The sequence below is a fragment of the Thamnophis elegans genome, chromosome Z (genome assembly GCF_009769535.1).
Source record: "Thamnophis elegans isolate rThaEle1 chromosome Z, rThaEle1.pri, whole genome shotgun sequence".
Lineage (NCBI taxonomy): Eukaryota > Metazoa > Chordata > Lepidosauria > Squamata > Colubridae > Thamnophis > Thamnophis elegans.
The window spans coordinates 23820533-23842818 of NC_045558.1; the positions used below are offsets into that span (position 1 = coordinate 23820533).

Below are 22286 nucleotides of genomic sequence, written 5' to 3' on the forward strand. Positions count from 1 at the left end.
AGTATTTACAGATACTTTATGATTAATAGAAATTTGAATAGTGCAATATTGTGACTTACAGTGCAAATTATTAATAGATTCAAGCTCATATCCAATGTAAGCCAAAATTCAGTTAGTATGAGAGTAACATAGGGGCTAGCATGTAGTTACCATTGGGGTTTTAGATACTAATTGTCCTTTGGGCAAATTGAAGAAAAGGAAGAGCCCATTCAAGAGAAGTTCAGAAAACAAGAGGCCGATTTGAAGAACTATAGCAGAATGCCTGAGTTAGCAATATGTAGCAACTTTGTATAGGACTTTGTATTCCTTTATTATTACATAGTATTTCATAAATAAACATATATAAATTTAGGTTTCTAAAGCTGGAACCAATTATCCCCTTTTCCATAAAAATACTATTTGAAATAGTGCAAATTTAAATAATGTGACTATTTCATGGGATTCATTAATTGCACTAAATGAGAATTACAATATTAGTATCCATTTAGTTGATATATGTCCCACCTTTTATTCTAAGGCACAAGACAGAGTATGTTGCCTTCTCCATATCTATCTTCTGTATGGGAGGATGAGTTGATTAATTAATTTTATTTATTTCGTCGCAAAGCTCATTGAGCTGAGGATGGGTTGGATCACAAGTCTCCCAAGTGCCAGTCCAATGTCTTAGGCACTACACTACAATATAAACCTAACATTAAAAAACCCTTAATTTTATAACAATACACAATTTTATTCAATCTGAATATTTCAGAATGAATTAAGGCCATTTCAAAATGGTGCTTGCTTCCAGGACAATGCCACATGGTGTCTAGTGGCATATCAGACTGCTTTCCTTCTTAAACAAAGTAGCTCTCTGGAGCTCCCCTACTTAACAACAATGGGGAGAGCAGGGATTGGGATCACTGACCAAGGCTACAAGGCAATCACACTGGCACTTCACTTAGCAACTGTTATGTCTTGCGGGTGCAATATGCAGGGTCTATTTCAGTTATAAATTGAGGATTATCTTTAGCTTGTTGTTTTATTCATAGGAAAAAGAAACCCTATCTCTCTCTGATATGAAGTTTATGGCCCACCAGCAAAAGTATAGAAATTATAAAGCATATAAAGCTATTAAGTTATAAACCCTCATGTCTCTTTTATTAATTACAATTCTATAGCTCCATATCTGTAAGGATAATTGAAACATTTACTGCATTGTTAATATTCAATAACTAAACATATTAAAATTACAAAATAAATGCTTTTAGGTTTTTTTCAGAAACCCACCCTCGGCCATTATATGTTGTCTTCAGAAAGTCAAAATGAAAATGCCATAGCATGCAAAAATAATAGCTTCCAAACAGGTAGCCTTCAATTTATAACCAGTTGCCAAGCAGCTAGCAGTCTTCATTACAGTTTTGAAGACTAATTGTACTCTCAAGCACTACACATCAATCAATGGACAAGTTACATAGTTACTCAATATATACCAAGGACTTCATTCTTCCAAAGTATATATCCTTGCAATAACATTTTAAGATATTTCAAGAAAAAGAAATATACTGTGTCTAGTAATCAAAGTCTGAAAAAAAAAGAGATGTGATCGTAAAGCAAGACAACATATGACTGCCTCGCTTAGTGACAGTAACCCCACAGTCCCAGTTTCCATTGCTAACCAAGAATTGTGGGTCAGCTGCGTGATTCTGGAGCTGCTAGGAAGCTGTAACTATCCCAGTGCAGTCCAGCTATAGTAGCCCCCATCATTCTGCATTCCAAGACTTCCGCTGTCCTGTACTCTGCACCATAGCTGACCTTTGGTAGCTTCTTGCTCTCACCATTGACAAAACAGGCTTTGTCTGACTGCTAGGCCAGGTTGGGGCTGGGCTTTACAATGGGAGGAAAAAAAGCTCCAAAGCCACTGAAAAACAGTGTCCCTTTGTGCTGCAGTATGGGAATTGCTTTTGTCTACCCCCGCCCCCAGAGATGACGCTTGGCCCCAGCCAGGCCTGGGAGCATAAAAAAAATGTTTTGGCCCACTGCAGCTCTAGGACTGCTTCTGGTCCCCTCCCCCCCCCCCACAATACAAGTCCAGCCCAGTCTGGCTGTGAGTTCTAGTCCTGCTTTAAACATGAAAGCCAGCTGGATGACTTTGGCCCAATCACTCTTTCTTAGCCCAACCCATCTCACAGGATTGTTGTTATGGGGAAAATAAGAAGTATTGGATATTTTTTCATTGCCTTGAGTAATTTATAAAAATAATAAAGGTGCCAATACAAATTACATGAAAATTTGCCATTCCAAATAACATGCATATAAACCATCTGTATTTTTCCCCATTGAAAACAGCACACCAAGTCTTAATGTGGGATTAACCTATAAACCAACAAAATGTCATTAGTTTTCCTCACTCAATGAGCATTAAAAAAAACATTTTGAATTGCTTAATTCTTTGCAAAAAGATATACTGCTTTTCACTAATTTGGGTGAACTATGTAATCTCCCTTTAGCCTACTAATAAGAATGAGGAGAGGCACAATTTTTATAATTCAAAAGTAAAATTCTGCTGTGAAGCTACTATGAAAAAAAACTCTGAGTATATAAGTTTTTCAATAGCAATATAAACTTATGCATGCTATCTTAAAAATTAACTCTATTAAACAATATTGATTTATTTTTAAAATCATATGTAATTGCGCTGTCCGTTATCCTGGCAACACTGATTATCAAGTTTATTTAACAACAAGGATGAACAGTATCTCTTTTTTTCAATCCATTAGAAACATATCAACTATCAACACCTACAAATATAGAACATTTCAATAATAAAGCCATTATATTAGATATAATTATTTGCTTATATTATTCAGAGATGTGCAAGTGCTTTCTTTGTTCTACAAACAAGATTATTATTCACTATCATCACCTTTTTTTAAAAAAGATGTACAAGCCCTCCCTCCCCGTAGCATGTGCATACTATTAAGCTCTAACAAATTAAATACAATTTATTCATTTCTAAGATTTTCTGACTTCTACAGAATGATACAGACTGGATAAGAGAGATAACTGCTATTTTCCATTAGCATCTGGATGTTTTAAAACAAATACAGAAAGGGAGACACACCTATAGATGAAGATTTCTTCAGAAATAAAGGGATCAATCTTATAATAGAAAACTTGGATTTGACATCTTTCCATGTTTCTTCATCAAGAAACATAAATTAAGCAAATGACTAATTTTGAGAAAGAAAAATGTGTTTTATAATTAATTCATTAATTAGCCTATAATAACTGAATTGCAGCACACAGATAGAAAGCAAATTGCCTGCATGTAAGTGAGAGAATCTAGAAAAAGCAACTGAATTCTAGAAATTAACTAGCACAGAAACAGGGTCCCTTTTAGTGCAGTCTCTGGTACCAAATTCATCCATGTGTACATTCTGCATTTGCTTTATTGCAAAGGATAAAAGAAATGAACACAAAGGTGCACAAAATAGACTGTGGTTGTTATTTTAATTTGCTTAGTTAAGACCTTTGAAAAATTATGTTGGCAGACAGTGTGTAGAAATGTTGAATTATGAATGTGAGTTGCTTAAGGAATAATTGTGCAATTTGCTCAACATATGTATTCAAGACTATATCCGTGCCAGATAACTTGAAGAATATCATTAGTGGCCCTCTGTATAAAGATAGCATTAGTGAATGTAAAACCAGTTAAAATAGAAAAATGATGAAAAATAAACAGAGATTAGATAAAGTTGGGGGATTTGAATTATTTGTTGATAATAATTTACCATTTTAATAGCAACAAGATTCACAAATGTTTAATTTTCAGGTTGGATAAATACACTTTCTGTTTTTGTGCCTTCAAGCCAGTTTTGACTCCTAATGACAAGTCTGCAGGATTCTTGGCAAGATTTTCTGAAGTGATTTGCCTCTGCCTCCTTCCTAAGACAATAGAACGTGACTGGCTCAAGATCACCCAGCTGGCTTTGTGCAGGTGGGAATAGAACTTATGGCCTCCCTATCTCTAACCTGATGCTCTAACCATTTCATTAAACTGACTTTCTCGAAAATACCTTTAGAATTTAAAGTTTAAAATTAAAACACTCTGTAGAATTAATCAGCCCATATAAAGAAAAAAATGATTTTTAATCTTCATTTCATTCTGGTTTATTGAATTATATATTCATATTGTAAAAATATTACTATATTCAGCATTTTGGCAACTGTAGAATAAATATATAAAATTATACTCATGTAAAACATTTGTCTTAGAAAACATGTCCTGAAACTTTAAGCTCTTTTAGGATTTTTAAATATTGCTTTTAATAATGCATTGATAATATACTTTAAAAGTTTTGCTTTGAATATTTTCAGTAAATAAATATGGCAAAAAATACAATAAGCATGTTCTTAAGATTTTAATGTAACACAGATTAAAAGTAACAACTTCCTCTGGTTAACTTCAACTTCAACTTCACAGCACAAACATATCCATATTATCCCAAAGGTGCTTTTTCAAGGGGTAACTGAACTTTCTTTGTTTTCCCTTGAAGATGTTCTGAAGAAGAACTGAAAAAGCTTCATGGATGAGAAGCTAAATGTCTTCAGGGGAAAACAAAGTCTAGTTACGTTTTGAAAAAGCATTTTTAGGACAACCATCACTCCGATAACTGATAAGCTTCGCAGACTCCATATTAAGTTCTTAGCAACTATATGAAAAAAGTTTTCCATTGCATTCTTCCAGGATTTTTTGCATCTTCCCCAATTAGGCTAAAGACCTGCAATTTCCCAGTGGTCTCTATTCTAAGCAGTAATCAGATCTACAGGTAGCGCTCAATTTATGACAGATTATTTAGCTTTATTTAAAGCTATCAAGGGCCTGAAAAAGATGCTTTACGGCCAAGCCATCATAAAACAATGCACACACACACACACACACACACACACACAAACAAACAATTTTAAGTTTGGTGCTTGGAAATCTTTTCACACTTAAGACTGATTCCCAAGCATCCCATGATCATACTGTTGATTTCCTTTGAAAGTCAATTGGGAAGCTGGGAAGGAAGGTTGCAAGCTGCTGCCATCTGCTGAAACTCTCTTTCATGTTTGGGAGCTACCTATTAAGAACTTAACTCTTTTCATGGGTTGGAAAAAATGGACCTCATGTTCCCTCATCCAACTGAAGGAGCTCCCTTCCGTGCATGGAGGAGCTGAACTCCTTCAGTGAGGTTGGACAAACAAACTTCAGATTGTGATAATTTGAATGCCTTTTTCTGCATCCTGTGGAAGGACTCCCCTTCTTTGTGGGGGAACTAACATCCTTCCAAGGGGTGTAGAAATGGAGCTTAAATCCTTAAGATTTTAGTTCTATTTTTCCACTATGCTAAAAGAGCTCCTCTTCAATATGTGGAAGATTAACTTTGATGGGATGGAAAAATAGACCTCAGATGCTGATGATTTGAGTTCTGTTTCTACACCATATGGAAGAAGTTCCTTCCTGCAGAGAGGAGAGTTCAACATAGTAACAGAGCTACAAGTGACCTTGAAGGACTTTTACCCAACCCCCTGCTCAAGCAGAAACCCTATACCAATTCAGACAAATTGCTATGCCAATCTCTTCTTAAAAACCTCCAGTGATGGGGTACCCACAACTTCTGAAGGCAAGTTGTTCAACTGATTAATAGCTTTTACTGTCAGTAAATTTCCCCTTAATTCTAGGTTGGTTCTCTTCTTGATTAATTCCCATCCATTGCTTCTTGTCCTACCTTCATGTGCTTTGGAGAATAGTTTGACCTCATCTTCTTTGTTGCCACCCCTAAATATTGGAACACTGCTATTGTGTCTCACACACTCAATCCCTCTTTTATTTAGCCTAGACATACCCAATTCCTGCAACTGTTCTTTGTATGTTGACATCTGGTTGAGGAGTGTAAAAACAAAGCTCAGATCCTGATTATTTGAGCTCTGTTCTTGTCCCTACTGAAGGCTTCTCTTGGCAGTTCTTTCAACCAGCCCTCAGAGACAAGAAGGAGCCAAAATTCAAGCCGGACTTTTAGCTCCTGAGTGAACACAGTAAAGAATGTGGTGTGCCTTAAGCGAGTGGAGAAAGTCCCAGGAGGCCCAGAGTAGGCCACATAACAAGTTGGGGGTACTGAGAATCCTGCTTGGATTTCAGGAGGGAGGATTTTCAGCTCCTATGCTCCTTATCTGGGACTCTGTTCATTTAATGACCCACACAATCACTTAATGACAGCAAATTAGAATGTCACAATTGCTGTTATTGAGCATAACAGTCCACATAGACATTTTTGTGAGCTTCGCTTAACAACCTTTTCGCTTAGCAACAGATTCTGGGCTTAAATTTAAGCAATCCCTGCTTAAATTTCAGATATACATTTATGGATTGAATAAAAAGATTCAAATTAAAATTACTTTATAAATTAAAGAATTCATCATCTGAATCTAGCAACGCAAAGTGTTTTAAACGTAACACAAAAAGGCTGTTGAAAAGAATGTTTTGTAATTACTTACAAATATCTCATAATTAAGTTATTGTCAAGCATTATGCACATTGAAAATGTTATATTTTCCACTTTTAAAAATATATATATATAAATATCTGATGCCCAGGAATGTACCTTTTTAACATAAACTGCAGTGCAGGCAAAATGATTTAATTTTACTCTTAAATTAACAATGCAATCCATGCAGTGTTCAAATTACTTGCAATTATGAGCTCACTGGACTATTTGGGTATCCCAAAAGTACTGTAAGGGACTAAAGCATCCTGAGAAGCCATTCATTTATTCAATCCCGTTACAGCAGTTAAATAACCTCTACTGTGCACATAGCTTACATTACACCAAGTAGAGTTTGCAGTGGTGTATACAGGTTTAATTACCAATTTTTCAGTGGCCTTATTCAACTTCCTCTGCTGTATAGTGCGTTTACATTATAAATCTGACTTAGGGCAGTACATTTTTTGCCTTGGCTTTCAAGGCACCTATTTATAGAGCAAGACAGAATAACTTGCGATTCCTACAGCCACATGCCATCCCTTGCTCTTCTAAAATATAGATACCAGTTGGGACCTGTGGCATTTCCAAGCCATGTACAACCTCTTGCCAAGAGCAACAGCTGTTCCCCAGCCAATGGCCTTGATACATATCACAAGCAGGGAAGAAAGCGCCTTGCTTTGGAGCCTACGATTTGCGCGGAGAGGACCCCAAATGCAGGCATGACAGTTCTAACACACACACACACACACAAACACACAAAAAAGAGTCATACACAAAGGAAAGCGCAACACGGAAAAGTCGCCAGGAACGCCTCGCTCTCTCAGCCACCCACCACTGAGCTTTATTAACTCCGCCGCCGCTCCTGACAGCGGGAAGGGGGCATACGGGCAATATATATATATTAGTTACGGGAAAAGGGGGCGGGGCAGGCAAGCTTTATGTTCCTTACCACCCATGAAGCCCAAGCCGCCCACGTCACCATCTATTTCTCCCACCTCACCCCATCCCCCCACCCGTGACCTTCGCACCCCGCGCTCCCTCCCGCCCTCCCTCCCTTCTCGCCTTACCAAGGATCTGTCCATCGCTGTCTTCCTCTGTCTCTCCTCCTCGTCCATGGCTCCTGCACGGGGGTACAAGACAGTTAACAGTGCAGCTAATTAAAACCAGAAGGGAGACTTGTCCTCAAGCCTCCGAAATGGCTCGCTCTTTCGGCGTCAGCAACTCGTGCTTTGCCGGTCTACTCTACGGAGTCTGAAGGCGGCTCGGCGGAGCCACCGGCGCCGCCATCTTCAGCTCCACGTAAACACGCGGCTAGGGAAAGTGACGTCCCCACCGCCGCTTTAAGAAACAACCTCGATGCTTTTATAGCGAGGTCCCGCAAGGCGGCAACCGAGAAAAAGGTCGGTTATCGCGGCCGGCGGCAACCAAGGAAAAGGTCCGTTATCGCAACCGGCGGCAACCGAGGGAAAGGTCGGTTATCGCGGCCGGCGGCAACCGAATGGAAAAGTCGGTTATCGCGGCCGGCGTCAATCGAATTTAAAGGACGCTTATTGTAGCCGGGGGCAACCGAATGAAAAGGACGGTTATCGCGGACGGCGTCAATCGAATTTAAAGGACGCTTATTGTAGCCGGGGGCAACCAAATGAAAAGGATGCTTATTGCGGCCGGCGTGCGAGCTCGTTTCTTCATTTTTTTATATACTGTATTTCCATTCTACTTTGGGGCCTAAAGGCAGAGAGCTCCAGAGGCCTACTTTCTCAACAACAACAATAACCCTTTGGATATCCCAAAGGTGCTTTTTTAAGGAGGAAACTGAACTTTCTTATTTTTTTTCTTTGAAGACGTTTCACTTCTCATCCAAGAATCTTCCTCAGCTCTGACAGTATACAGGCCATTCCCCACAGCCTGTCAGAGCTGAAGAAGCTTCTTGGATGAGAAGCGAAATGTCTTCAAAAAAAAAAAAAAAGCAAAGTCCAGTTGCCTCCTGAAAAAGCATCTTTGGGATAAGCAATACCTGGATGACTGGGAATGTCTACAAACCTTTTGGGTAGTTTGGGCCCAGACAGGGATCCGCCCAACATCGCTTTCATTATTGAATGCAAGTTTGCATTGCTAGATCAATACATGTTATTAATTTGCAGTACAGCAAATTCCTAAATGTAAAACGTGCCTGAACTATGACAAGAGAAAACTAATAATTCCATGGGAAGAAATAAAACGATTACAATTTTAGAAGTAGAGCTTAACGATTCAGTCTCTGTTGCTATGTATTTTAATTGTTGTGTATTTTAATTATTGTAATTATTAAAGTATTTTTTTTACATTTTGTTCTCCACCAAATTATTTATTGAGATGGCTTATCAGATAAAGACATATAATTTAATGCCCAGGTATTTCCTATCCACCCACCTACCCCCTGTGTTTTTGGGCATGCGCAAGAGGCATGCGTGGGCATGACATACCCCCCTGATTCTGGGCATGCACAAGACTCAAAGACTTGTCATTACAAGAACTGGGTAGTTTGTGTAGGTAGGCCTTAATTTCAGCCTCTTGCGCATGCCCAGAACCAGGGGTGGGTGGATGGGTATGACATGCCCTTTCCCAGGCATGCCTGAATAAGGCTTAACCCCTGCATGCAGCCTGGCGACTTGCCTCTTTTTAAAAAAAATAATTAAAAAATAATAATTTAAAACAAACACAACATTCTTCTTTACATGCTGTAGAAAGAAAATCTTTACATTTAGAGATTGCTAAAAGCAGAGAGCCAGGTTTTTTATTTATTTTTTTTAATTTTCAAAGCAGATACAAAGAATCCTTCTTTACAAGAAGGTAGAAAGTGTATCAGTTGGTTACAAAAAGATTTTCATGCATCTCTTCCACAATCAACAAACATAATTCATATTAACTCAAGTATTTTAACTCAAATATTTATACATGTCACCATCATCATATCTCCATTTTCATTTGACTATAGTTGTTTAAGCATCCATCATAAAATATACCAAAATTTAATACATAACCACATACTGGCTTTTCAATTACTATTTCTAAAATCCTCCACTAACACTAAATCCTTATGTCCTATTCTAGCTAAACATCCATAATATTTCATAACAAAGTTTTCTAATCCTCCTGTTTAAAATTTACATCCAATTTCCTTCCATATCTATATATACGTTGTTATTCTTATCCCTCCTTTATTTGGCTATATCCTGTATCAACATTTTCCCCCTAATAATCAAAACTTTAACTGTATCTTTGGTTCTTTTTTTATTAACCTTTATATATAATCCAAAGGGATTTCTAATCTTCCTTACATGGGTACCATTCAATATTCATATCCAATTATACTAATCATAACACTATACATTGTATACATTAGTAATTATCAATTATTTATTTAAACTATATTGTCAATAAATTTCACTAAATTTAACTAGTTTTAAATTATATTCTCCCATCTATCAACCTGTATCTTTCCAATAGCAAAACAGTCTCATATCTTCTGCCATTTGTGGTGCCAGTCCTCTAATCATCTCCTTGATCAACAATGGACTCCTCTTAGCATCTCCTTGCTTATAAGATCTCTCATATAATCTTGATGCCCTTCTGTTTCCTTAGTCAGCTTATCTTTGTCAGTAGTAGTGTTATCAATGCTATTGCTAATAGATTTTCTCTCTTTAAATCCATAGATTGTTTGGTTTTTTCTTCTCCTGTATCTTGCCCTCTGGGATAAATTTCCCCTCAATTTAATTCCTCTTTCAGTATTCCGCTCTTTCCATTTTCAGGGACAAACCAATCACCATAAATATCATCAAATTTAATCTCTTTATATTCATTTTCCACTTCAATTTTTTGAGTTTTAACCACCACGTTTTCCATTTGATAAGCATCTCAACTTCTTCATCATATTTTGCTGTTATATGCTCTAAGTCTTCCAGCTTTTTCTCTATCCTCATATGTATTTGATAATTTCTGTATTTCTGAAAATATATTTTGCAAGTTTACGATTTCTATTTGCTTTTGAAATTGTGCCATTCTCTCCAGCTAGCAAACACAGCTGCTCTAGCTTGGAAGGTTAATAAAATTAAGCATAGATTCATAAAGATGTTTTGTTTTCACTTTTCTCTGGTTAAAGATATACTTCAAATGGACATCTGTATGCTTCCCTTCTTATCACTCTCTATAACCAAGCAGTGAGACCTTGTAGTGCCAAGCCAAAACAATCAGTGAAGAAAAAAAGTGTTCCATTTCCAATACACAAACCTTCCAGCCTCCAAGTAGCAGTGTTATTGTTGCAAATTTCCTTATTTCTTTTTGTATCTTTTTTATATTTCAAGTTAGAAAAAAGATTCCAATTTTTAAATAGGTTAGAAGAGCACCCATGAAAGAGGAAGATTAGACCATAGGTTACAGAGAAAATAAAAGAAAAAATAGAAGAAGAAAACTTAATCCATTCATTTTAAAAGGCTTGCACAAATTCCGTCCATGAAAATAGCATTTAAAAAGTAAGATAACCACTGTCCAAAACCATTCCAAATTTAATTCCGCCGCTTGATTCTTCTGTTCTCCAATTTAAATTAATTTTAAGTTTTTTATAGGCAGTTTCTTTTTAAAATAGTAAAGGTTCCTCACCAACTGGAACCACTTTCTCTTTCCGTATCCTTATGTTTTGGAGCCGCCCCGACTTTGTCAGCCTTGACTGGATTTTTTTGTCGCTGGCTTGAAGAACTTGCATTGATCAGAGACTTTGCGATGTCCCTGAGGTCAGCAAGATGTATTCTTCCTGTTCACCATTTCTTCGGGATGGTTTATGTCCGATTGGACCATCCAGCGGCAAAAGTATTGGTTGCGGCATCGGAGCATCGAGACTGCATGTCCGTATCGGCGTAACATTGGCTCCTCCACTACCCGGCTTGTCTCTTATGAACATTTTAATTCCTGTTAATATTCCTTGTCTTTTCCTGTAGGTGGGCTTCAAATGGTTACATGAGTATTTTAGGGTGCAATTGGCAAAATATGTGTCTTTAAATTTTACAAAGGTAAAAACCAGCTGCGGGGTTTAAAAGGGCTGTGTTTTTTATCCAAGCCTTCGAGGAAATGTTTTTAAATCTGCCTAGAAATAAATACCTTTTAGAAAAAAAGGTGGGTTAAATGCAGGCCTTGTCTCCACAAAAAATTAAAACCATCATTGCCTAGAAATAAATACCTTTTAGGGGGAAAAAGTGGGGTTAAATGCAGGCTCTCGGTGCTCCTCCTCAGCCCCCCCCAGCTTTTGAGGCATTGATTTTAAAACTCCCCAAAAATTAAAACCATCATTAGGCTAGAATGATTAGAAATAAAAAAAACATTTTTTTTTATTTCACAAACCCACCCCTCCCCCTTGAATGTCTATAGAATTAGTCTAGGGTTATGCTAATTATGTATCCAGACGCTTGGCATCTTTCTTGATGGGGTTAGTTCAACACGTCTTATTTGAAAAAAATAGGGCTAGGATATTGCACCACCCCTAATCTGTTAGGGCTACTCATGCTTATCATATGAACTTAACATATCCGGTTAGGGTTATAACCTTGTGAGTCCTGCACCATGTGGGGTCAATTATGCACATCACATCTGGGGAGGAGGGCTATGCACATCGTATCCGGAGGGTGGGGGCTGGGCACATCACTTCTGCCTAGGGGCATGATCTGGTGATGTAATCAACATGTGGGTTTGTTTCTTTGATGATGTCACTGATTAAAATTCTGATAATTTTCATTTTAAAAAGGTATACACTCTTTCTACTTATACAAACAAAACTTAAATATAAATTACATTTACACAATACATTGGAACTTTCTTATAGTAGTTTCAAATTAGCGCAATTCTCCCTATGTTATTTTCCCTTCTAATATATTTCATTTGAGTTTCACCACTTTTAACCCTCTTATTTTACTTATCTATCAGATTTATTAGGTGATTAACTCTAATACGTTTAAATTCTCTTGAGTACATATGTGCATATTATTCCTCCTTAACTTCTATTTTGGGGCTTTATTGGCTTCTTTCATTGCGCATTGTTTCTTTCCTCTATCCACTTATAACATTTTCCCCATATCTGATAATATTCTGTCTCTTCTTTTCCCTGAATTTCTTTTGTTAATTTGTCCATTTCAGCACAGTCTTATTATTTCATCTTCGCTTGGTATCAATTTATTTTTCCATTTCTGAGCAAAGGCAATCCTCGCCCCCATAATTATGTGTAGAATTAAATACTGGATTTTTTTCTTATATTTGGCTGTCATTATTCCTAATGAAAATACTTCTGGTTTCCAATCAATTTTGACTTCTATTACCAATTCTAACCAATTTTTAATCTTTTTCTGCTACTTTCTGGCTTCATCACACGTCCACCATATGTGATAATATGTTCTGTATGCTATTTCACATTTCCAATATTTTGGTGATATATTTGCTGAGATTTTTACTAACCTTGCTGGAGTTAGGTCCCATCTGTAAAACATTTTGTGCTGGTTTTCCTTGTATGCAACCGATAGTGTCATTTTTAAATTTGTCCCCCCAAATTTTTCCCATTTATCTAATTCAGTTAGCCAGTCGATTTTCATGTTTTGTTTTGCCAATTCTTCAATTATTTTTACATTTCGCTGTCCATTAATTAAGTCTTTGTATCCTATAACTTTATTCATATCTGTAAAATTTGGGTGCGTCATCCTTTCTGTCGGGGATAGCCAATTCGGGATTTTCATATAGTGGTTTTTTAAAATTTTGAACCAGTTTTGCAATAGCCCGTTTCTAATTAGATGTTTTTGAAAGTATTTGTGCGTTTTGTTTTTACCATCCCATAGGAACGTGTGCCAACCTACTTGCAGATAGTGACTTTCTAAGGTCAAGATTCTTTTATTTTTTAACTCCATCCAGTCCTTCAACCATGTTAGTGTTACTGCTTGTGCGTATAACTCCCAGATTAGTAATGCTAAGCCTCCTCTCTCCTTCCTGTCTTGCATTGACTTTAGTTTAATCTTTGCCTTTTGTCCTTGCCAGATGAACCTAGATGTTAGTTTGTTCAGTTCCTGGAAGAAAGTTTTACCAGGATTTATAGGTGCAGCTTGCAACAAAATAAAATTCTTGAAAAAATATTCATTTTAACTGTGGCTGTACACCCTATAAGTGATAACTAAATATTTTTCTAACTTTCTAAATCTTTGTGTCATTAGTTTATTATAATTATCATATTTAATTATAGAACACTTTGCCGACACTCAAATCCCTAAGTATTTCACTTTCTTAGTCACTAATTCCAATTGCTTTTCTTGCTTTTTTGTCATATTCTTAGTTAACATTTTTGTTTTGCTTTTATTAATTTTTAATCCTGCTGCCTCCTCATATTTTTCTAATTTTTGAATTAATTTCGGACTAAATTCTAATGGATCCTCTAAAACAAATACTAAATCATCAGCATAAGCTTGGGTTTTATATTCTTCATTTTTGAGTCTTAAACTTTTTATTCCCTGGTCCTCCTAATTTCATTTAACAATATTTCCAAAGAATATAAACAGCAAAGGAGAGATGGGACATTCCTGTCTAACTCCCTTTTTATTTCAATTTTATCTGTTAGGTCTCCATTCATCAGAACTTTGGCTGTTTGGATGTTATATAGTTTTTCTATCATTTTTGTGAATTTTTCTCCGAATTTCATCCTATCTAATTGAGTTGTTATAAACTTCCAGATTCCGTTGTCGAATGCTTTTTCTGCATCAAGGAAAACCAGTACCAATTGCTTTTCTTTTATTTGTATTTCGTTTTTATGTTCCCCTTTTCCCACTTTTGAATTGTTCACTGCCCTGAGTCCTCCCGGAGAAGGGCAGAATACAAATAATAAAATTCTATTCTATTCTATTCTATTCTGGATGCACCTCATAATATTCTGGTATATCTAGGATGACTCTCGTATTATTATTAATGTGTTTGTAAGGTAAAAATCAAATTTGATGTGGATGTATTCATTCATTTAGCACTTGGTTTAATTCTTCCTGTCATAATTGCTGCAAATTATAATTGGAATTCAATAGTGAAATTGGTCTGTAATTTTGAATTTCTTGTAAGTTAGCTGCTTCTTTAGGGATGAGCGATATTGCTTCCATCCATGATTCAAGCATCTTGGCTTTTCTAAAACTTCATTAAACATTTCCAATGCTAGTTCTTCCAATATTATTTTATTATATTTGTATAACTCCACCGGGATTCTGTCTGTCCTGGGGTTTTATTCTTCTTCTGGTTTTTCAGGACTAATTCTCCTTCAGCTATCGTTATTGGCCTATTTATCACCTCCCCTTGTTCTTTCGAGATTGGATTTATCTTTCCAGGGTTTAAATATTGTTTTATCTTAGTTTCCTCTGTACTATCTTGCACGTATAATTTTGTGAAATATTTTTGAATAATTTGCTTCTTCCGATTTATGTTGAATATTTCCTTCATCATCTTTTAGTTGATATATCAAAACAGCTCTCAATTTTTTTTATTTTTTTTTGCAGACCTGTGTTTTCTACGTTAATTCTTTTTGGGTTATTAAATTAATCTTACGTTTTATTATCTCTCTTTTTTCTTTTTTAGTTTTATTCTTTGGGTCTTTCTGTAATTCAGCTTTGGCTTCACTAAGTTCTTTTTGCATATGTTCTTGTTGATGTTGTTTTTTCTTGTTTTGTTTTTTCTTGCTATATAGGCGATCGTGAGGCCTCTTGTGTATACTTTCATGGTATTTCAGAGATTTTGCATTGAGGTGTATTCTTTTTCTTATATTCTAAGAAATAATTTTAATTCTTTCACTAGTATTTGAGTGTATTCTGTTTTTTTTACAGTATCTGGGTTCATCGTCCATCTTTTTCTTCTTTTTTTCCCTTTCCATTTTAATTTTATTTGGTTATGATCCTCCCACTCATATATTTCAATTTCGATTTCCTCTAATTGGTTAAGCAGTCCAGATAATGTCCAGGCCATATCTATTGTGGCTCCAAAGATGCTGGAATTAATTATCTTGGGGCTTGCATGGCTTGACAAGTGGGCGCCTACGATAAAGTGGGAAGATGGCAGTAGGAAATTGATGATCGCATTTGGGCTGCTACTACCGGTGGAGCCAAAGGGCCATCCAGGGATGATTGAAGCCAAGAGCCCAGAACCTGCAGCACCTGCAGCAGAGACAAAACCTGTAGATATTCAACTAATACCAAAAAACCTATTGGTGGATGTTTTGTCGAGAAAACTGCAGTACAACAGTAAGAAGGGAGTTGTTGTTCACCCCATCCTCTCTTCCTCCCACCAAAAGGCAGCCCAAGTCACTACCCAAAGTCAGGATAAGCTGATGACAGCAATGAAATTGGCGCTCCCAGCAGACCAATGGCTCAACAATAACAGGGATATCCTAATGATGAAAGATGGCTTAGACTGGAAGGGGGTCCAAACTGTATGTCCCTGTGGGGTTGAGGCTGGAAGGTCTACAGAGAAGTCATGAGGCAAAACTAGGAGGCCACTTTGTATTTCTAAAAACACTCCACCTTCCCAGGCATCAATTTTGTGGCCAAAGATGAAATCGGAGGTGGAAGATTACATAAAAAGCTGTGTGATTTGTGCAATGATGAAAACACTGCCGGGAAGCTCCCTGGACTACTACAACAAGTGGCCAGCCCTAGCTGACCATGGGAAGAGATCGTAATGGACTTCATCATTGAGCTCCCAGACAGCAGCAGGAATAGAATAATCTGGACAGTTATTGATCTGTTTTCCAAGCAGGTGCATTTCATTGCTTGCTCAGGGTTGCCGTCTGCAAAGAAATTAGCAAAAATGTTTGTGAAACACATTTATTGCCTGCACAGGTTGGCCAAGAGAATCAATTCAGACAGCGGAATCCAGTTCACCGCCAAGTTCTGGAGAGAGTTCCTGAGATCCATTGGGTCCACATAAGGACTGAGCTCAGTGGTTCATCCCAACATAAACAGTGCAGTAGAGAGAGCTAATGCAATGGTGGAACAATACATATGGTGTTATGTAGACTATCAGCAAGACAACTGGTCGGACTTGCTACCTTTCACCAAAGTGGTGTACAACAACGCGGTCCACAGAAGCACTGGATTAACTCCTTTCCAGATTATCAGTGGCATGGAATTTGTTCCCATGCCTGAACTGCCTAGAGAACTTCCGTCCTCCATGTTGCTGAATGAATGGATGGACATGCTAAAGAAAGGATGGGAGAATACGAAGAAAGCTCTAGCAGATGTGACAGAAGCCTACAAGAAGCAAGCTGATAAACACCGCTCGCTCCAAAACCCTTTCGTATGGGGGACAAAGTTTTTGTCTCTACCAAATACATAAGATTAAGAATGTCTAGCAAAACATTTGGCCCAAAATTCCTAGGTTCATTCCCAATAATGAAGATAATTAACCCAATTACAGTTCAACTCAGTCTACCCAGAATTCTAGGGAAAATTAACCCAGTATTTCATTGTAGCTTGGTGAAGCCAGTAATTGGGTCCAGCATAAGACTGTCCACCCAAGCTTCCCCTCTTCCTGTAGTCATAGAAGGGGAGGCACATTATGAAGTGAAAAAAATCTTAGACTCCAGGCTGCATAGGGGTCGCTTCCAGTACTTAGTGCATTGGAAGGGGTATCCTTTGTCTGAAGCTACTTGGGTGAAAAGTTGGAACCTAAAAGCAGATAAGTTAGTAAAACAATTCCATTCAAAAGCAAACCCCATTGTTTGAGAAAACTTGTCTTAAATCTTAAAAAGTGTTTTTCAAACTTTGTTTATCCTACCTTGATTATTTTTACAAATAATTGTAAAACTCTGTGAGATGGGGAGAGTTGGGCTGAGAGAAAGTGATTGACACAAGATCAGCTAGCTGGCTTTCAGAGCTAAAGCAACCCTTGAACGCACGATCTCTTGCTTTTCTAGCCTTGTTCTTTAACCACTAGCCCAAACTGGCTCTCTCAACTGGCATGCTGTCTTGGCAATTCTGGGAGATGAAGTCCATATAGTTTAATGTTGCCAAATTTTAAGCATATTGCCTTTAAACAATATATCAGGGTGGTTCTTTAGACCACTCTTAACCTTAAAATTAAGGTTTAATTTTAGCTTTACTTTGAGCTTATCAAGTGAAAATAGCAATAGTACTTAGACTTATATACCACTTCACAGTGGGAAGGATCAGAAGGATTGAAGGCTGAGTCAACCTTGAACCAATGAGAATTGAACTGCCAAACTGCTGGCAGCATACAGTCAGCAGAAGTAGCCTGCAGTATTGCATTCAAACCACTGCTCCACCACCAAAAAGGCATTGCTTAATAGTGCAATTTTTATATCATGAATTTAGTGCTCTCATGGAAATGAAGGTAATCTCTTATATATTACCTTTCATGTAGGAACTCAGGGCAGAGTAGATAACCTTCCTCCCTATTCCTTTTATCCACCCTATAAATAATTAGATCTAACCCAAAGTCAGCCAATGCCCTTCCATGCCCAATTTATACAATAAGTACAACATTGCCGCAGGGAAGGCCACCCAGTAAGAGGAGGCATTCTTGGTGGTAGCTCCCTTCCTAGAGACATTAATGGTCCCCAGTAAGGACAGTTCACACTTTCATAGTGTTCTGGAAATTAGTAAAAATCTGTCTTTTGCAGCAGATTTTTGGGGACTGAGTCTGTGGAATCATAGATACTGTGGTGTTTGTCTCTGTTTAATTTTAATTATTTATTAATTGTTATTTTAATATCTGCAAACTATAATTGCCCAGGATTAAAGCAGTACGTACATTACAAATATTTCTAAATATGTTAATGTTTTAAAATAGTTTAGATTATAACCCTATTTTAACTGTTTTTGAGCATTTCTGTACAAGTGAAACCTAGCACCCAGTTCCAAATTAATATGTTTGTTGAGCAATGAATCAATAATAACAATGCAAAAATGCTATTTAAAGAGAAAAGGGGTAAATAGAAAGAATAGATTTATAATTGCAGCAGTGCCCAGCTCCCATTATCTCATGTATGTAAATCTGTTTTAAAAAATGCTGTGGCATAAAGCTTTAATTGTTAGACTCTGGAAGCCTATGGCACCTCAATTATTTATGTGAAGCCTGTTTGTGGCTGCTCTTCCAATTATCTGCCATTTTATTGGTAATAATTTGAAGAAGATTTTCATAGGGTAGCTTTGGCAGCACTGGAATATGCATTAAAATACTTATTATTACAGAAAGTTAAAATATTTTGTAAAATACATTTAAAACTAAATTCTAGCCATTCATACCAGGATATGGGCCTACTTGACAGATTGTTTTTTTGAGTATTATACCTTTTATAGATTTGCTTGCTTGAAATTCAGGAAACAATGAAAGAAGTTTCATGAAGATCACTTGTTGCCTTTTAATCATATGAAATATTTATACAGAGCATAATTAATAAATTAACCCAATATTAAAGATGTTCACGAATGCAGCACATAAACCGTGAGACCTTGAAGTGCCAAGCCAGAATAATCAGTGAGGAAAGTAAAAGGGTTTTGTTTCCAATGCACAAACTTTCAGCCTCTGAGTAGCAGTGTCATCCTTCCATCTGTTGTTACAATTTTCTTCATTGCTTTTTGTAATTTTTTTATTACAAGTTTAAAAAAAAGTCAAGTTCTTGAATGAAATAGAGAGAAAAAAGGGAAAAATACATGCAGTAATGAAGGAGAATTTTAGTCCATAGGTTGCAAAAAATAATAATGAAAAAAGAAGAAGAAGAAAACTTAATCCCTTCGGTTTAAAAGGCTTGCATAAATTCCATCCATGAAAATAACATTTAAAAAGTAAAAGAACCCACTGTCCAAAACCATTCAAAGCTTAATTCCACCGTTTATTTCTTCTGTTCTCAAATTTAAATTAACTTTAAGTTTTTTATAGGCAGTCCCTTTTAAAATGGTAAAAATTCCTCACCAGCTGGAAACACTTTTTCTTTCCGTATCTTTCCATTTTGAAGCCGCCCCGACTTCATCAGCCTAATGGCTGGATTTTTTATCACCGGCTTGAAGAACTTCTCTTGGATTGAGGAGGGACATATTCTTCCTGTTCACTGTCTCTGAGGGACAGTTTAGGTCCAATTGGACCACCCAGTGACAAAAGTTTCAGCTGTGGTCTTGGAGCATCGACACCGCGCGTCCGTATTGTCATGACGTTGGCTCCTCCTTCAGCAGAAAACCAGTTTGAAGTACTGATTAAGATGATAGCATAGAAATAAAAAAACCTGTGAGTTTTAGGTTTGCCTTAGGCCTTGGTGTCTTTAGGCCAGTCACGATATGGAAAAAGATTACCGAATAGAAAAAAACAGTATCTGAAAGGAAAAGTTAAAAGTGAATGAAGTGAATCACTTTAAGAACCATTTATCAATTTTGACACATTGAATATAATAGGTTGATTTTTACACACACTTTTTTATGTTTCAGCTTAAAAGCTATGAAGAGAGTCAGAACAGGGCAAGTACTTATTGACTGTAGTCATATGAGACACAAAACCTATTGATTCGTTTACAAACATCCCAGAGATGGTATTCTGTTTTCTTTACTACCAGTTTGGTAGCGGGAGCACACACGTGCACAGAAGGTCCTTGATGACATCAGGGTGGGTGGGTGGGCGGAGCCCCGCACTGCTGTCACTACCAGTTTGCCTGAGCAAACTGACAGCATAATATATCTGAAACATCCCAAAACAACTGCCATATTGGCCCTACAATAAACTTAGGGAATTGTTATACCATTAGGAATACTTTGGGGAAAAACAGCAGATGACTTATACCCATATTTCTTTGCAAATGAGGTTTTTAGTATTTCTTTTTTCTGCCAAGCAATTTTTCTAATTATATTATATGTTACAATAAATGCAAATTCCAAGTAATTGCCCAGTTTTCTCACAAAGCAAGTTCTGCCAAACAAGGCTTTTAATTCACTTTACCAACAATGTTTTAATACAGAGCTTTATTTTTCCCCATGTTTTTTTAAATTAATTCAATCATTTGAAAGAAATATTAATGAAATAACTGCATCCAAAAACATAGAATAGTCAAAGTAAAGCAACATGCGTTCTTTAGTTACATTTCTCAACAATATCATCCAAATCTATGACTCCAATTCAATAATCATTCTTATAGACTTACAAACTGTATCCCTTGATCTTTCTTTTATGTTTTCTGAGATGTTGTTTTAAAAAGTAGCTTAACATGTGTTAAAACATAAACAACTAAAATGTGACTACTGATTTTTAATTATAGAAATCTTAAAAATACATATCTCTGGAAAGTTAAATAATGAGGTTGTTCAGCATCAAGGCACTATTTCCCCTATCTTTGACATAGGATCATAATGTTGTTGATGTCATTACACCGATAGTTAGTTGTTCTTAAAATGTAAAAGTATGTACTTTTAATATCCTTTTCCATTGTGGGTTCTTTCAAGAAGAATTATAATTTTAATTGTAATCTGGCTTTATAAAAACAATCCCTCAAATAACACACACACATCCATGTTATGGCCCAGCAGAAGCCATTGGAGCTGCCGCCAGACTCCGACAGCGAGGGGCCCTCTGAGTTGGCTCTGGAGGATGTGGAGGACTCTGAACAGGGTTCCGACTCTGAGCAGGGCGCAGACAGGCTGGTTGGCCACCAGGGAGGCACCTGAGCCTTGGACAGGTGGGGAGGAGACAAAGGAGAGTGAGCCAGAGGCCAGTAGTGAGTTGTTTCTGGATGCATCCATCAAAGAGCTACTAGGCGTCAGGAACAATTACACAATTACAGGAGGTAATTGCATTCAGCTGATGGTCATTAGGCTCCCCTCCAGACTATAAAAAGGCTACTTGTGCACACACCCTCTTTGCAGAAGTCAACAGAGAATCGAATGTTGGAGAACTTTGTATGAGCTTGGCAGGCTGGATTGCTGCCAAGCCTTATCTGTGTTTATTGCTGCCCAAGCTTGTCTGTGCTGGGTTCTGCCAAGGACCTGGTTTTCTGTTAATTAAATGCTGTAATTTATCTCTGGCTCGGAGTGTGCTTTGGTGTGGAACAAGGGGGGTCAGAACACATCCATATCCATACATTTACTATACTACTAACTTTTTGCTTCTCATCCAAGGAGCTTCTTCAGTTCTGTTTTCAAATATTTTCAAAGAAAAAGCCAAAAAAGTCCAGTTGCCTTTTGAAAAAAGCACCTTTGGGACAATCAGGACCGAGTTGATTGAGAATTTCTGTAGACATTTACTATACTAGTGTTCAATTATTTAGGGTGATGAGTTTATGGTATGTACACACCTTAATTTATTTTATACTTGAATCATGCACGATACAGAGATAATGTTGTGATCACTGCCATCATCTGTTTCAGACTTAAATGCCAAATAAAATTCTCATAAGCCATGTGATTGTTAATTCTACTATGTTAAAATACCCTTGTTGTACTTTGTAAGTGATACCTGAGGTTTTTTTTTAAGAATCAGTACCAAGAAATAAGTCTGCTTTCCTTTTAAGTTTCTTCAATATATTATATAAACATAATATATATTTGAAAGTGTTCTCAAACAAATCTTGATTCCTGGCAGGTACATAGACAAGGCCATCCAATTTTCTTGGCAACATTTTTCAAAAGTTTTTCCATTGCATTCTCCTTATGGCTTCAGGCAAAATAATGTGTCCAAGGTCATCCATCTAACTTCGTTCTAAGATAGAACTATAATCTCACTTTCTCTCCTCCTACGTCAATCTAGCACCTA

At 36.9% G+C, this 22286-nt stretch overlaps 1 protein-coding gene across 5 annotated transcripts in view; it reads right to left on the reverse strand.

Moving 5' to 3' along the window:
* AKAP9 (A-kinase anchoring protein 9) overlaps positions 1 to 8427 on the reverse strand; it is a 115870-nt gene extending 107443 nt beyond the window's left edge. For all 5 annotated transcript variants that reach the window (XM_032237727.1, XM_032237728.1, XM_032237725.1 and 2 more), the window contains exon 1: positions 7574 to 8427. In XM_032237727.1, the coding sequence (XP_032093618.1) occupies positions 7574 to 7621 (48 nt within the window). In that variant the 5' untranslated portion in view covers positions 7622 to 8427. The remainder of the gene's footprint in view (positions 1 to 7573) is intronic.
* Between the last annotated feature and the right edge of the window lie 13859 nt (positions 8428 to 22286).